This window comes from Mytilus edulis, chromosome 9 (assembly GCF_963676685.1).
Source record: "Mytilus edulis chromosome 9, xbMytEdul2.2, whole genome shotgun sequence".
NCBI classification, from domain to species: domain Eukaryota; kingdom Metazoa; phylum Mollusca; class Bivalvia; order Mytilida; family Mytilidae; genus Mytilus; species Mytilus edulis.
In genome coordinates, this window is record NC_092352.1 from 30,838,031 (window position 1) to 30,855,304 (window position 17,274).

At 31.6% G+C, this 17,274-nt stretch overlaps 1 protein-coding gene across 1 annotated transcript in view; it reads right to left on the reverse strand.

The window, feature by feature from the left end:
• Nucleotides 1-17,274, reverse strand: part of LOC139488078 (choline O-acetyltransferase-like) — an 89,755-nt gene that overhangs the window by 21,710 nt on the left and 50,771 nt on the right. Inside the window, exons 5-7 of the mRNA XM_071273424.1 lie at nucleotides 14,937-15,131; nucleotides 4,724-4,842; nucleotides 189-242 (exon numbers count right to left, since the gene is read on the reverse strand). Coding sequence (XP_071129525.1) covers nucleotides 189-242; nucleotides 4,724-4,842; nucleotides 14,937-15,131 — 368 coding nt within the window. The remainder of the gene's footprint in view (nucleotides 1-188; nucleotides 243-4,723; nucleotides 4,843-14,936; nucleotides 15,132-17,274) is intronic.

Genomic DNA, 17,274 nt, shown 5'->3' on the forward strand with positions numbered 1-17,274 from the left:
TATAGTATAAGATAAATTATAAAAACATTAGATACGTATAGCTTCAGAAGAAAACCAGATCTGTTTCATATCCGGGATGCCAAGAACCTAACTGCAATGTTATCCACCAAGTTGATGGGAAATTTTTAACATACTTTTTTCTTATTAATTCATATGTTTTGATAGACATAAAATTTACGATAACTTACGCATCAATGATGGTTTTGTAATCCAAGATGCCAGATATCAACCTTGAAGCATACCTGAAAGAAAACAGTATTGCTGTAAATATTTCAAAGAATAAAAATTCAATTCATTCCAAGAGCAAAGTTCATAGAAATTCGAATAAGGTATTTTTAAATAAAACTACATAGGAAACCAAAAAGGTACCATCCCAACCGTTCCTGTTCAAACTTGTTAAGACACAACCAGAGTGGAACGCCAACAGTACATAAAATAAAATGCCGAATAAAATTCTTCATATTAAGTTAAATTGTATGTGTATGTACGTAATATCGACATAAAAAAATCACTTGTATTACAGATGGTTTAATTTCTTCTAAATGGAAAACAATAAATCTGTAAGAGGATACTGTAAAAAGAGGCCTTATGGTCATATTTTCTTCGCGGTCTCTAGTAGTTGAGGTGATGCACTCGTATTGTAATATCAATAAATTGTTATTTTTGCGTCAGCATATTTTGTCAAAATTTGGTTGCCCTGTGAGTTGGAGACAGCTCAATGTGCAAGTATTGGTCTGAATATCCCAAACAGATTTAAACATATTGTTTCAACGATTTCAGTCATTCCAATCCCACACAGGCAATACAAATATTTGTGGAGTCAAAAACCTATATAGTATCATGATATTTTGTGAAATTCCATCAAGGTTTTAAACTAAGTTATTAATTAAAGTTATAGTTTTACTTTTGCGCGGTAATTTCTTTTTGGGCGGGACTGATGATTTTATTTGTAGACAAAACATGTGTCTGGCGTATAACATTCTCAATTTTAACATTTTTAGCCTGGTATCAATTTTGAGTTTATTTACAGCACCCGGTCGATGTCACTGTTATTAGGGATTTCTTCCCCAGGGTGTCACCAACGAAGGAGTTAGCACTTAGAATTTGGTATCCGTATGAATTTTTATGATTGTGTCTTGTAGTTGAAATAAGCTGACGTGCACTCTTCTTTATAAGACTTATTATGTGCGGTCGTATGCATTTATATGCACGAGACTTGAAGGGTGGGAATATGCTGACGTGGACTCTTCTTTATAAGACTTATTATGTGCAGTATTATATAAAGGTAATCGATTAAATGAAATTGAATGCGCATTATCTGTCTTTGTTAAGCATCAGAACTTAGAACTAATTTAATGCAATTCTTTAGTTTACGAGGAAAAGAAGATATTTCGATTTCCGTTTTTCTGTAATAAACCAAAATCAACTTTCAAAAGTGTATTCTTTTTAACTTATTAAAATAAAGCAAACTGTTCCATAAAACATTAAACGGAAACATCCAATAGTCATTAACTGTCACTTTTTTGTAATTTACATTTTACAAATCAATTTGAAATGGCTTTGATAGTTTTTAAATCTTCCGTTTTTTTACCATAAATTTCCTTAGAGTTCAATTAAACTCATTTCTTTAAGACCCAATTGACGCTTACAAGTAGTTTATTTTCGCCCTAATGAAATTTTACTCCATTGGTTCCGAAATTAAACTATGTTTCGCAGTTTATAGTTCAATTTAATGATATATTTTTTTCGAATATTTCGTTAAACTATATAGACAATCTTTTAAAAATCTCGATGTATATTGATATACAATTTGTTGCCAGACGTCGATTAGGGGAACAATTTGCGTGTCATTAAGAAGCGTAATAAATTGTGCACATAACATTGTTAACAGTCTCGTATTCTCATAATACATTACTTCTACTACAGGAGAAACAATTTTTTTTTAAATAAACGGAATAATATCTTTTTTCCTTTCTGAAGATAAGATTACATCAGATGGAAATGAATGTTCTGAACCTTGTTACCGTAATCCTCGTAGCTCAACTAAAATTCATTATAATGCTTCAAATGATGAGCATACTAAATCCCTTGGGGAGTTTTAATAAATATGTGCAACCATATTAAAAAGTAGAATAAATCGCCGTTCTTTTCGATTCCGCACAGGAATCCTTTCACGCGTTTTAAAGATGGAAATGGCCGGTATTGTTTGGCGTATTAGAATGAACCCAATCGTGATAACTAAAAGAATTCCCAAATGAGGTATAATGCTGGCGCGCTATATCAGGCTAATGAACGCGTTGAATAGATATGATGCTATTATCACTAAACGTCTGTGATTGAAGCTGATTACTGGTGTTATACACTTCGTTAGATACCAGATCAAATCAGACTCTGTCTCTTGGGGGCCCTGGTGTAAAATGAACAATGTTTGTGATTAACATCATCAGTATAACAATAGCCATTTATCTGGGCCGTATACAATAGATAGGTTACATGGTAACTTTGATTTCTGTAATAAATATATTCCCCTGAAGACCAATAAACTCATCCATCATCGTTTTAACATTTAAAACAACTCAACAATGATTCATATCCATCACAAAGTCTTTGTATATGTGACGTCATCAAAGCTTTAATGATGTTTTGAAGACCGAAAGAGACCATTTCCTTTAAACTGATATAGAGTAAAGGATATTTTAATGAATGGCAAGTGTTGTAAAATGAGTTTCTCTCGTTAAAATGCTTACAGATAACTTGTGATATTCAAATATAAAATTACCGGCAAGAAAGAAAACCATTTACGTAGGCAGATAAGAAAGACATGTATATTTATAAATTTATCAACTCAAATGACATAGTTGTACTTAATGTTTTATTTAAATGATGGAGATTGGCCACTTAGAAATATGTTAATATAAACTATACAAAGACTTTGAATATCTCTTATAGATGATGCAAACAGATAATGAGTTTGCAAAATATCAAAGTGTCAAAGATTTAACACAAAAAACTGGTACCGGCTCTTGAAAATTGTCAATGAAGACCGTACGGTGACTTACAGCTGTTATTTACGGTGCCATTTGGTCTCTTGTGGAGAGTTGTCCCATTGGCAGTTGTACCCCATATTCTCTTTATATCTAATTCACATTTATTATATGAAAACATGTTTTTAGTCATTTGATATTGGTTTTGAACTAGCTTTCAGTGCCGCATCATCGAGTACTCGAGACGTGCTATGTGCGTTTGTCTATCTAAATGTCGAGTTGTATGTTCGTCTTGATCTGATGAGTCAAACTGGCCTTTTACAGTTTGTTCTTATGTTGAGTCGTTATACCACTGTCCAAGGTTAAGGCAATAATTGAGCTCTAATATACATATTTAACCCCATCAAATTATGTGTGTACCTATTCAAAGTCTGAAGCCTGTAGATCAGAAGTTGTCGTTATTTGCTGTCGTTTGAATTTTCGTTTGGTGTTTAATCATAAATCTCAAACAGTTTGATTAAGCAGTCTAATTTACGTGAAATCACTCTGCGAAGATTCCAGAATATGTTTTGAAACTGAAAATGGTTCATTACACAAGTTATGTAAATTTTGCCGAAAAATTACTATGTTACAAAGTCTGTAAAAGCTGTAATGTTGTTTTGAAGACTGTAAGAGGCTATTTTCTATGAAAAAAACATTTTGTGGACGAAAAGTCATGTGTTTACAACACATTCAATTCATTAAAATATCCTTTACTCTATATCAGTTTATATGAAAATAAATTCATTAAACTATTTCACAAGACCAGATGTATGACTTTAATATGTTTAGAATCTGTAAATTTTCAGATTGTAAACTGCAAGAGAAAATGATTATTCAACATATGTACCACCTTGGGTAAATTGACCTTAGAAGCTTCGTTGCTCTTGGAGGAGAAGAGTGTAGACGAAACGCGCGTCAGGCGTTTAAAATTATAAGCCTGGTACCTTTGATAACTATTAGTATGTTGAAATGAATTATTGTATTGTTTATTTATGTATTTCTCTGTTCTAACTGGGTTTGTCTTTATTTGTACTGAAGTCCTGTCATGAAATGTTGTCATTTTAGTGTTATATATAACATTGCCATAAAAACGCGAGGTTTGGTTAGCTACAAAAACAGGATCAATCCGCCAGTCAGGAAAATGCCATTTGTAATCGTATTGTTCGTTTTTGTGTTGCATTGTCTTTTGTTTTTTGTTGCACTTCAGTGTTTCTATTGTTTCGTTGTTTCCTCTTAAAGTTGGTGTGTTTCCCTCGGCTTAAGTTTTTAACCCTGATTTTTTTTTTCTCTCAATTGATTTATGAATTTCGAACAGCAGTACATATATACTACTGTTGCCTTTTTTTGTTTCATGGTCCCGTGATTAAATGAGTTCCATGAAGAAGAAAAACTTCGCAGATAAAGAGCTTAAGAAAAAACGTGATACAAACGTTGCAAGATTATATTTAGAAAAATTCTAGTATTATTACAAATAAAAATTACAAGTGTAAAGCAAATATGATATACAGCAACAAGCGACAACCACTCAATCACAGGCTCCTGACTTGGGATAGGTACTTAAAGAATCCTTAGTCTACCAAGACCTGCTGACACTAAATATGTCGTGTCCTTGAGTCTTCAATTTTACGTCAGGTATTGTTATACAAGACGTTAAGAAGGAAAGAAATTTTTTGTGCATATAATTCAGCTGTTTTTACCTTAGCTGTTGAGCTCTGTCTACAAAATGCTGTTTAGGAAACACCATTCCTGGATTAGAGCTGATAGGCAGTGGTAATCGTACTTTCATGTACATGTCGTCTAGCCACCAATTGTAGGCCTGATTTATAAAGTAAAAATATCGTACACAATTTTTGTAAGTAAAACACACACTTTAGCATCAAGTAATTATTCAAATATTCAAAAATCTAGTATGTATATTTGCTTAAGAAGAGTCACACATTACACCAATTATACATGTATATCGACTATGCATGTTATTTAAGAGACGGTTAGGTGAAAACTAAATGACTAGTCACATCATCTAACTGCATAAACGCTAATAAAGACGGTTCAGTTTTGCTGGAAAAAAGATGCGAGTAGAAAAATATTGTAAGATTATACATGTATATTTAGGCCTAGTAATCAGGCCTAGTTGTTTGAATTTTACCAAAAATATGGGGTTTCATTATTCTCCCTTCCACATTCATCTTTTTTTCTTAGATTTATTTAATTGATTATCAGAGTACCCATTTCTAGGTGCACAAAAACACAGATTTTATTGTGCATTAAACCATTCATATAATATTTGTAAATTACCGGTAATGTGTCGTTAACCATATGATAGATGTTTCTTTAATGCGTGTAAAAGTAACCGAAAACACAAGCATAATACACTAAACGTTGTAATACTAATACATTGAAAACAATTTGCGGCCATGCCTTTGTCTTTTTCAATTATCAAGCTTGAATTAGAGAAACGATAATGCTGACTGCTGCTTTTTAAGTTTAAAAGAGTAGACAATTATTGTCTGAAATTGTTTTAATTTCTTGTCAATATCCTATTTATAATACAATTATAAAATTTACATTTTCACTTATTTTCCAATATCAAACAACTGTAAACCGATAAACATCAGTAAATGTCATATTACAAAAATATATCGGTAATTAGGAAAAATAAATTACAATAGAGCACGAGAATTTTCTTATTAAAACATCGGATGAATCGTGTTTATAGAGAAAATTAAACGAAAGTTTCCAATATCAAATATGCACTCCAAGTAATGGTACGGAGGTTTTGTAAATGTTTAGATTGAGTAGCGTAGCACAAAGACGCCAAAAGTTGTATTGTTTAGATGTTTCCTTTAACTCTCATTCAGCTTCCTTCATTTTATATAAGTTGTTTCCTTAACATTTAATTTTCCTACAATTTTTGCCATGATCGATTGATACCAAAGCATTAATGTCAAGAGATAAAAATGAACACGCGAGCTTGTTCATGGAACTGTAAAATCTACAAGCTAGATATGAATATATCTTTCATATTTTTTGCTTTAAGACGTTAAGATCGATAGAAATGTAGTTGAAATCTTGAGATTCGCATTACCTAAATTAACTGTTACATTTCCCGTCGTTTGTATTAGAGTTCGTGTGACAGGTTACAAATATTTAGTCTATTTCATACAGACAATATTTATTACAATTACTGCTTGGGCTTTTTATGTATGATATTATAAAAAGTTCGTACGTTGAGTTATGGTTTCAAAACTTAAAGCCGATGCTTGTCAATTCAGTATAGGTTAAGTTGTTTAATTAGAACAAACGTTCGCTCCAATATATCAAGATAGAAAAATTTATAGAAACAGCAACTGTTTGATATAATTTATATGAAAGAAAAAAAGACCTTGTTTGATTTCCAATGAGACAACTCTCCATAAGAGACCAACTGACACAGAAATTAACAGCTATAGGTCACCGTATACGTACGACCTTCCAACAACGAGCAAATCCTATACCGCATAGTCAGCAATTTATTTTGTTTGTTTAATTTTTGTAGTATTGTGAAGATATTTTTACTCTTATGTCTGCTTATCTGTCCTGCGATTAACCACGGAATTTCACAAAACTAAATACATTGATAAAGAGTTGCCTTTTCTCGTATTGACTTGATATAGCATGCGATTATTTCAGATTTAAGTATATGCACTTAAACACCAGACTTAAATTTACATACTATATATAATCATCGCTGACCTAATGAAGAACCCTAGCATTTGTCTTAAACATATAATCATTTACTGGATAATAGAAATAATACTAGGCATTAACGATCCTCAATTTATAAAAGAGGAGTAGTAATTGTGTAATCTTTAGGAAAATGAACAATTTCAAAACAAATGAGACTTTGATTACAACTTTTGCTGGACTGCTTCAAAAGAATCACATCAAGCATGAATGCCTCATTATACTGGATCAATGAAAACAAATGCAATATCTACATTGAAAATCTTGGGTAATTGGAAAGCGATTGTGTTTGTCTTAGAAATTTATGATATGTCTTTTATCGTTCCTGATTAAGGGTAAATCCAGAAGCGTTTCAGACACATTCAAGTTATATAAAGTATGTTAGAATCCTTAACTATAATATAAAATATCTATTATTTAAGTTTTTTTTATGAGAAAAATTAAAAGATATCAAAATTCATACGATAGAGGAAAACTCAAACTTTATACAATCAAAGAGGAAAGCTGTAAGCTGCAGAGAATTTAGATTAGAAGACCCATTTCACCGTTCACTTTACATATATGCACTTTATAAATAGTATGCCATCGTACGGCACCATAAGACACGCCAGAGTTCGCATCCTGGGCAACTGAGGAAATTGTAAACAGGACAATTTTTGGAATAAACCAGTATCTATTTTTTTTTAAACTAAAAAAAAGTAAGAATCGTGTAAACATGTTATTTTTGTATGTTAATAATGTTAATAATAATAAAATTGAGAATGGAAATGGGGAATGTGTCAAAGAGACAACAACCCGACCATAGAAAAAAACAACAGCAGAAGGTCACCAACAGGTCTTCAATGTAGCGAGAAATCCCGCACCCGGAGGCGTCCCTCAGCTGGCCCCTAAACAAATATATACTAGTTCAGTGATAATGAACGCCATACTAATTTCCAAATTGTACACAAGAAACTAAAATTAAAATAATACAAGACTAACAAAGGCTAGAGGCTCCTGACTTGGGACAGGCGCAAAAATGCGGCGGGGTTAAACATGTTTGTGAGATCTCAACCCTCCCCCTATACCTCTAACCCATGTAGAAAAGTAAACGCATAACAATACGCACATGAAATTCAGTTCAAGAGAAGTCCGAGTCTGATGTCAGAAGATTTTTAAGATTTATTCCATTTATAAATGGGCTTGAACGGTGAAAGTGATGCCAGCCAAATTTTAACTTTAATTATTTTAAAATAATACAAGACTAACAAAGGCCAGAGGCTCCTGACTTGGGACAGGCGCAAAAATGCGGCGGGGTTAAACATGTTTATGAGATCTCAACTGGCCTCCCCTATACCTCTAGCCAATGTAGAAAAGTAAACGCATAATAATATGCACCTTTGAAATTCAGTTCAAGAGAAGTCCGAGTCTGATGTCAGAAGATGTAACCAAAGAAAATAAACAAAAATACATAAATAACAACAGACTACTAGCAGTTAACTGAAATGTACGAAAGCCGAGAAGGATCATTCATAATTCAGAAAATCAAGAAAGATAATCCTGTTTTATTGCAGTTGCAATCCAAACACAATAAATATTATCTTAATCTGATCAACTGATCTGATAAAATATACCGTAGATTAATAATATAATAGTGCACAGACAAATATTATAACACTTTTCAAAGGATATGTGCCGACATTATGTCAGACAAGTGAAACATTTCTTGTTATCACTTTTACTCCGTGAGAGAGAGATATCGAGTGTCACTTCAATCCTTATTCGATTTTTTTTTCTTCTTCTTTTCATGACTTGAGAATCTTTCATAATATAAAAATAAGAAGATGTGGTATGATTGCCAATAAGACAACTCTCTACAAGTGACTAAAATGACTCAGAAATTAACAACTATAGGTCAACGTACGGCCTTCATCAATGAGTAAAACCCATATCACATAGTCAGCTATAAAATGCCCCGAAATGACAAATGTAAAACAATTCAGACGAAAAAACATATTTGATATACAGCAAAAAAAGACAACCACCGAATTACAGGCTCCTGACTTGGGACAGGCACATACAGAATGTGCACCATCCTCATTTATACAACACAAAAAATATGTCGTCTACTTTTCGGTGTAGTGAATGAGAATTATTGTCAGGTGTAAAATTAGAGAATAGGCAGGCGAAGAATCGAGATCGAAGCGTTGTTTTTTTTTTATCCACACAGGGAACACATTGAGAGTTTTATGCTGTAAGAAATTAAGCATTTCGCATTGTGTCAGAAAAGACAAATTTTCTTTCATTGTAGAGGATGCTTACATAGTTTTGACATACTATAATATTTGATTGTAATATAAAATTTCAACCGGTTTTTTTTTTAAATGATTATTTATTAATTTATTTCCGTTATTTCTTTAACCCGAAACCGCCTTTGAAACTGGTGAAAATGTTTTGCAATGTTCCTGGATATCAAGGGTTTTCGGATTTTTGCATTGCTGTCATTGAGAAATCTAGTGTCAAAATATTACCTTCTAAGTAAACACTGAACACTTGATCTTTCAATGTTGGTTCTGTTTTAGCAAAGACACTATACGTTAAAAATTCACAAGAAAACTTTCTGGTAGTAACAATAAAAAGATTTGTACTAAAAAATAACATTTCCAAATAAAGTTATCATTTCCCTCCTAAAATAGCAATTAAACGACGAGTACAACAGGCTACAGAAACTTTGTGTATAATAAAGATAAAAAGAAGAAGCTTTGTGTCAAACTAGGTGAAAATACTCCTATGCGAATATATTCTTGGAGTACCAGCTTTAATTTATGTTTTTACCGGCTGTATACCTCTCTGGAACATGCTTATTATCCGCATATGTATCATATGTACATTTTGGTTCAGTGGTGCTGATGGCATTTAAAGCAGTCCTCTTTTTCATATAATGACATCGGGGTTTTATATAATTTGATATGTGGTATGGGGTTTGCTCATTGTTGAAGAGGTAATAAGCATTGTATGTAACTTTCATAACATTTGGTTAAGGCAAATAAAGTTAGAGCGCGTAGACGACAAATTTAAAATTGAGAATGGAAATGGGGAATGTGTCAAAGAGACAACAACCCGACCAAATAAAAAACAACAGCAGAGGGTCACCAACAGGTCTTCAATGTAGCGAGAAACTCCCGCACCCGGAGGCGTCCCTCAGCTGGCCCCTAAACAAATACATGTATATACTAGTCCAGTGATAATGAACGCCATAATAATTTCCAAATTGTACACAAGAAACTAAAATTAAAATAATACAAGACTAACAAAGGCTAGAGGCTCCTGACTTGGGACAGGCGCAAAAATGCGGCGGGGTTAAACATGTTTGTGAGATCTCAACCCTCCCTCTATACCTCTAACCCATGTAGAAAAGTAAACGCATAACAATACGCACATTAAAATTCAGTTCAAGAGAAGTCCGAGTCTGATGTCAGAAGATTTTTAAGATTTTTTCCATTTATAAATGGGCTTGAACGGTGAAAGTGATGCCAGCCAAATTTTAACTTGATCTCAGTTTGGTGGTAATTAGCATTGTGTATAAGTTTCATAGTATTTGTTTGAGGCAAAATAAAGTTAAATTGCGGAAACTTCCAAGTTGTAAATTTTCCCATGAATACGTACGGACGTACAGACGGACAAGCGTTAAAATTAATGCTCCCTCCGCTGTAGCTGAGATCATTCCGGCGGCACGTCTGTGTGTGTATACCTTCGTATAGAAATATGCCATTTATAAGAATGGATAAGTTTGAAAAAAGTTTGTGAGTGGAAAAGGGGGGAGGCAAACTTCTGAAAGTGGCAAGAAAAAAAACCTATTTTCTATGTAGTGTAATAATCTTAAATTTAGTGATTGTTCTCTTTCATTTTCATTTTTAGTTTCAATTTTTGTCTTAAAATGGGAGGGGGCATAGTTTTGTCCCCTTTTTGCCCCTGGCTCCTATACGTACACTGTTATTATGACATATTTTTGTAATAGCAATGAAACGAGTCATTTCGAATACCGGTATGAAAATGAGACTGTTCTATAACGACTTTTATTTATTGAAGGCACTAATTTATAAAATACAAAATTATTGTATTTATTGGCTCTTAGTAATGTTCAATAGCGTATTTGAATAAAATTTCAAAGAATTAAATTTACTACAATACAAACAATTCTTAGCTCTATTTTAGAACATGTAATTTAAACTTGTTGAAACGAAGTTAGTTTAAAATTTGTCAAATTAGGTCTAAGAATTCCTTTTTTTTTCAATTTGTCTTTTAATTTAAATTTGTCATGCATGTCTCTAAACAAAGTATGCGACGCGTTACAGTTTATAAGTCTTGGTGTACTCATATATGCATTTGATACGGTGCATTTATTATGGATATATTTCAGACTCCATTTATGAAAGAAAATATATAGAGCAGAGCATTTTTTTTTTGTAGCTCTATTTTAGAACATGTGATTTAAACTTATTAAAATGAAGTTAGTTTAAAATGTGTCAAAGTAAGCTTTAAGAATTCCTTCTTTTATTTGAGATTTATTATGCATGTCTCTATACATAGTATGCGACGCGCAACAGTTTATAACTAAGTGTTTTGATATATGAATTTGATACGGTGCATTTGTGATGGATATATTTCAGACTCCATTTATGAAATAAAATCTATAGAGCAGAGAATTTTGATTTTTTTTGTGTTTCAATTTAAAATGTAGATTCAAATATTTTTCACTTCAAACGATAAAGTAAAACTTCTCCAAAACTTATATATAATGTATAGTTCGGCGTCCGCAAAAAAGAAGCCATACGTATTTCATTGAATCTCGATATTTATCATGTTTATAATTTTTCTAACAATGACGTTCTACCTCCATAAGTCTGGAAATGTCATGGCGGGTCACAATTTTAATATATAAATATAGCTACTATATATTAGTTAATATTATATAAAAATGGGTAAATTGTTTTAGACAAACATAGCACACCCCTACCAAAAAAAATCGAAGTTAACCCCTCCACCCAGATTAAAATTGATAATTCCAAGATTAAAGTTGGAAATTGCAAGATTAAAGTTGATAATTCCAAGATTAAAGTTGGAAATTGCAAGATTAAAGTTGATAATTCCAAGATTAAAGTCGACAATTTGAAAAAAAATAAATAAAAAAGGATGACCCTAATACGCTTTCGTAATAAATGGAATTATATAAGTACAAGCCAAACGTGTCATCTTTCGTCAATCATAGACCGTAACTCCCAAATAACATAAAGAAAAATCGTCAAAAACTTAACACGAATTTAGTTGATATAACAACATAAAATTATCAGAATTTGATAAACGATACACAAAATCTGTCTTTTGTATATACATATTTTAATAACTAGATTCTTCCGTTGGAAAACTAGGTTATTATAAGAGATTTGTTGTTGTTTGCTTAACCTCCAGTGGTAAATATTTCATGCATATTTAAACTTTACGAAAAAGCGAGGATTTCAATTTTTCCATTGTGAACGTTCCATTTCAGTGAAGCGACTTTCCAGCTGTAGTAGTATAGGGCTCGGGTTTCATTTCCTATTTTCTTGATAGAGAGTTGCTACTTGCAAGGACGCTGTGTTACCAAGGATTTCAAATGGTAAAGTTGGCTGTATCCCTATGAAGGTGTAACGGACCCTTTGTCCTGTTTCAATGGGTTCGTGTTCTTAACAAACTTTCTAAAATAGCTTTCAGTAGTATATTAAGGTGGTATGGGTGTCTTCCTCCATCTTGGATTGTAAAAAACAGAGAATCAAAGGTCCAGATTTTCCATCAAGTTAGAAAAATTTGATGCAGGAATGCAGATGTTTAATGTACATTTTCATTTAAAAGTACCAATTTATAAGAATATAACTTCTAAATATTGATATTTTTGCAAATGTTAATTATTTTTGGTTGTTTTTATTTATTTTTTTAAATTGGCATTTTAAGGGGAGATAACTCTAAAAAAAATGCATTTTCTGAAGGATTCTGTAAATGGTTGTTAGAAATTAAAAATACTTTATATGAATGTGGATTTAATTTGATGTGGGATAATCAAATAATTGCTAAATCTGATAATATTAGTAAGAATGTCAAGAAATGTTTAAGTAATAAATTTATGTTGAACTGGAGTAATAATGTTATGAATTCTGCAAAATGTCTTAATTACAGAATATACAAGTCTGATTTTTGTTTTGAGAAATATTTAACTGTGTTACCATCTGATCTAAGAATGTATTTATGTAAATTCCGTTGCCTTAGTAATAAATTGCCCATTGAAACAGGGAGATTTTTTAATATTGATAGATCTGAAAGACATTGTAATCTTTGTAATGCTAATGAACTTGGTGATGAGTTCCATTACTTATTCAAATGTACCTTTTTCAACAATGTTAGAGCTAAATTTTTACCTTTAGATATATGTAAAAACCCAAATGTTTTAAAATTTAAAGAATTGATGAATACATCAGATTTATTCACACTTACTGGAATAGCAAAATTTTGTAAAAGTGTTATTAAAACCTTTTAATACATGTGCTTAATCATGTTACTATATTTTGTACTTCCTGTCAAATATCTGTATTAATTATATATACTATTATTGCACCTTTGTTAACCATGTTCTAATGTAAATATGTAAATATGTTCATACTTTTATAGTTTGTTAAAAAATGTTGTACTAACATACCCCATGTGGGGGCTTTAGTGAAATAAAATGTCTTATGTCTTATGTCTTATTATGTATGGAATTTTCCTATTTTGTATTTTAGCCGGAAAAAACGTACGGTGACCCTATCTTTTCTTTTGATATTCTCAAAGCAGTGTCTGAAAGCTATCTTTTCCTGAAGTATTTAACAATTCTATCATTTTGTTTAATTTCTAATCACAAAATGGTGTTTTTTCCTGTATAATCCATACAAAATGTGTCATTTTGTCTCGTCCTGTAGCTTGAGAAAATGCGCGGTGACCTATCATTTTTATTATATTTTCAACATGTATCAATAGATACAACGTTTTGGCAAAGTATGAACAAATTCTATCATTTTTATTTTAGACTCCCATACCATCTTAAAGTGTAAAGTGCGATCTTTTTTTGGCTTTCGTAAGCGCGGGGAATCATGATAGATTAATGTAGGATTTTTGAGTTTTAAATTTTGAATTTTGAATTTTGAATTTTGAGGTTTTTTAATTTTGAATTTTGAATGATCCTTCTCGGCTTTCGTAGAAATGCCAGCTCCAGACTTCAATTAAACTGATTGAAAGATTATGATTTCATCATATGAATATCAGGCACAATCCTTCCCGTTAGGGGTTTAGTATCATACCATCATATTAACATATATGAGAAGAACATAACCCGTGTCATGTAAACATGTTAATAAGTGTTGTCATCAAAAAGTTATATATATGATCTTTAGTTGTTTATTAATTATTCACCATGTTATTTTTCGTGGATACATTAATAACTCACCCAGTTTTTTTAGTGGTTTCATTAATAAATAAAGGCAACAGTAGTATACCGCTGTTCAAAACTCATAAATCCAGGGACAAAAAACAAAATCGGGGTAACAAACTAAAACCGAGGGAAACGCATTAAATATAAGAGGAGAACAACGACATAACACCGAAACGTAACACACACAGAAACGGACCAAGCATCAGACAAAACACCACGAGAATAACAAATATAACATGAAAACCCAGTTATTTTTAGTTGTTTCATTAATAACTCATCCAGTTACCTTAGTTGTTTCATTGATAACTCACCCAGTTATCTTTTATTAGTTGGTTCATTAATAACTAACCCAGTTATCTTGAGTGGATTCATTAATAACCCAGCTACATGTAGTTATCTTTAGTTCTTCCATTAATAACTCACCCAGTTATCTTTAGTTGGTTCATTTATAACTCACCCAGTTATCTTTAATTTAAGTTAGACTAAGTTCTTCCATTTTATAGTTCCATTAATAACTCACCCAGTTATCTTTTAATTAATTCTTCCATTTTATCGTTCCATTAATAACTCACCCAGTTATCTTTAGTTGGTTCATTTATAACTAAACCAGTTATCTTTAGTTGTTTCATTAATAACTCGCCTAGTTATCTTTAGTTGTTTTATTGAGCACACACCCAGTTATCTTTAAATTAGTTGGTTCATCAGTGACTTACCCAGTTGTCTTTAGTTTCAGAATATTCTTTAAGTTTCGTTTGTAAAAATTCTCCTTCTCCTCCAAGTTTTCCAAAGTCTCGTACGATGTCTTTCGTTTTAGCATACTGAGACGGCGTTAAAATTGGTTGTATGATTTCGATATATTTTTCTAATGTTCTACTGAGATCGGGAACAGGTAGTTTTGGTAAAGGTTTCTGTAAAAATAAAGATAAGGTACCCATAATATAATGCCTTTTATTCCATTTTCAATTTTATAAACCTTGTACAACAAGTACATATATAGAATGTATGCAAGCTTTGTATATAAATCGGGATCGTGTACACTTCAAATATTATAATATCTCCATTTTAATGATATACTTATATAATGTTTCCACACTTTAAAGGTAACACATGTACTAAAAAGCCTTCTCTATGTGAAATACATTTAAACTAGTTTTCATTGACTGCAAGAGTTTAAATTTAAACACAATTATGTCAAATATCTGTGACAGATATTTGACATAAATATTGGACTGTGACAGATATTTGACATAAATATTGGACTGTGACAGATATTTGACATAAATATTGGACTGTGACAGATATTTGACATAAATATTGGACATTGCTGACGTCCAGTTTTTATGTCAAATATCTGTCACAATACCTGTTAAAAGTGAAAATGCATACACTGTCGTTGTCTTTGCGTATTAAAGAGTGTCTAAAAACTTAATTTTATAATTAAGTCAAAGGGTGTTTAATATGAAGCAATACCTGTGTATACTTTCTTTTTTTCTATCAGACGAAGCATTCCCAAATAACAAATCGAACACGGAAAATAAAGTAATAAAATCTTAAATCGTCTTTTAATAATGTTTCCTGTGCATTCTCTCCAAATTCGTTCTTTTCTTCTTTTTTTTTATTTTAGCTAATACATGTATGTTAAATATTCAGAACATGTACCACTGTTGGTACAAATGATTTGTGGGAATCACGATATCTTTGAGTGAGTGTTTGCTGTCGATGTAGATTGGACTAAATTTATTGTTCTTAACTTTTACGGTTAAAAAATGAAGTCCTCATACATAAAACAATGTTCTTCGTTACGTATTTCTAGATGTTACAATTGTTAATTGGAGAACACCAAGTGTAGAAATCCGTTGAAAATTTCTTTCTTTTTCATGATAATTCATTATTGAGACCTTGACATTAAAAACCTATCTATGGTATTTTACAGTAATACAAATATTTCTTTTAAAACCGATATTGCAGCAAGTTGCCAAAGTGCCAAGATTAGTTAATTGATGGCAATTTGTTTAACGGCACACACTTACTGCTGTACTTTAATTGAAAGCAAAACATTAATTTTCTAAATTGAAAAGCAATAAGGGAAGTATCTAGACTTTCTCTTCGTCAATTTTTGACCTTGTCAAATATGCATGACACTCCTAATAGACTTCTGTGATAAAAAACTGTTTATTTTCCCGCCAATGATACGCTTAAATTGTTTATTTAGATAGACTAGTATTTTATATTAAATCTGTAATTCAATGCGATGACCCATGGGAATTACATTATTGATTCGAAAAAGCTTTCAGTTGTATAATCTTTTGGAACCTTTCAATTTTTAGCTTCATTAACTTGGTATGAATTAATTGACGCAGGTGTCAGGGGTCTATATGAACCCTATATGTCACTTGTGGCTACTGCACTTGAAAAGCAATGGCAGCTAGTTTCTAGTCATTTCAATTAGTTCAAAATATTGCTATTCCAGATTGAAAATAGGAAACACAAGTAATTAATTTCTATAATAAGCAGGCTATTACGCAAATCATACGACAATTACATTATATAACCAATTCTTAAAGACACTAAAGGCATTGTTTTGTGAAAACATAAACTATTTGTTATTATTTGTTTTACAACCATATATTAGCTGTATACAGATGTTGTCATTTCTAAACTTTAAAATTGTTCTTGTGAGCTTATCTAATGAACCATTCCTGAAACAAGATTGTGCAATTACAAATTCATCTGTACCGCACGTTTTGCATAAGACGACATATGAAAAGAAGATTTCGGGTATATTGTTAAATGGTAGATGTTGTATGCAATCAAAGTTCATATTTTAATATAAATTAAATGTGATTGTTGTGTATACGTACATAGACGTATGATCTAGATAGACTAGAGGGTGGGAATTTTGTGCTCTTTAAGATGGCTTAAATGTTGTAACGGTATAACTATCTTGGCCTTGTGTTCCTCTTTGTTGTTTGGTTAATTCTGGCTCTACGTTTTATAGAAAAATTGACAATACAAATTGTATCAGAAAAAGGATCAAATACAACTCTTTAC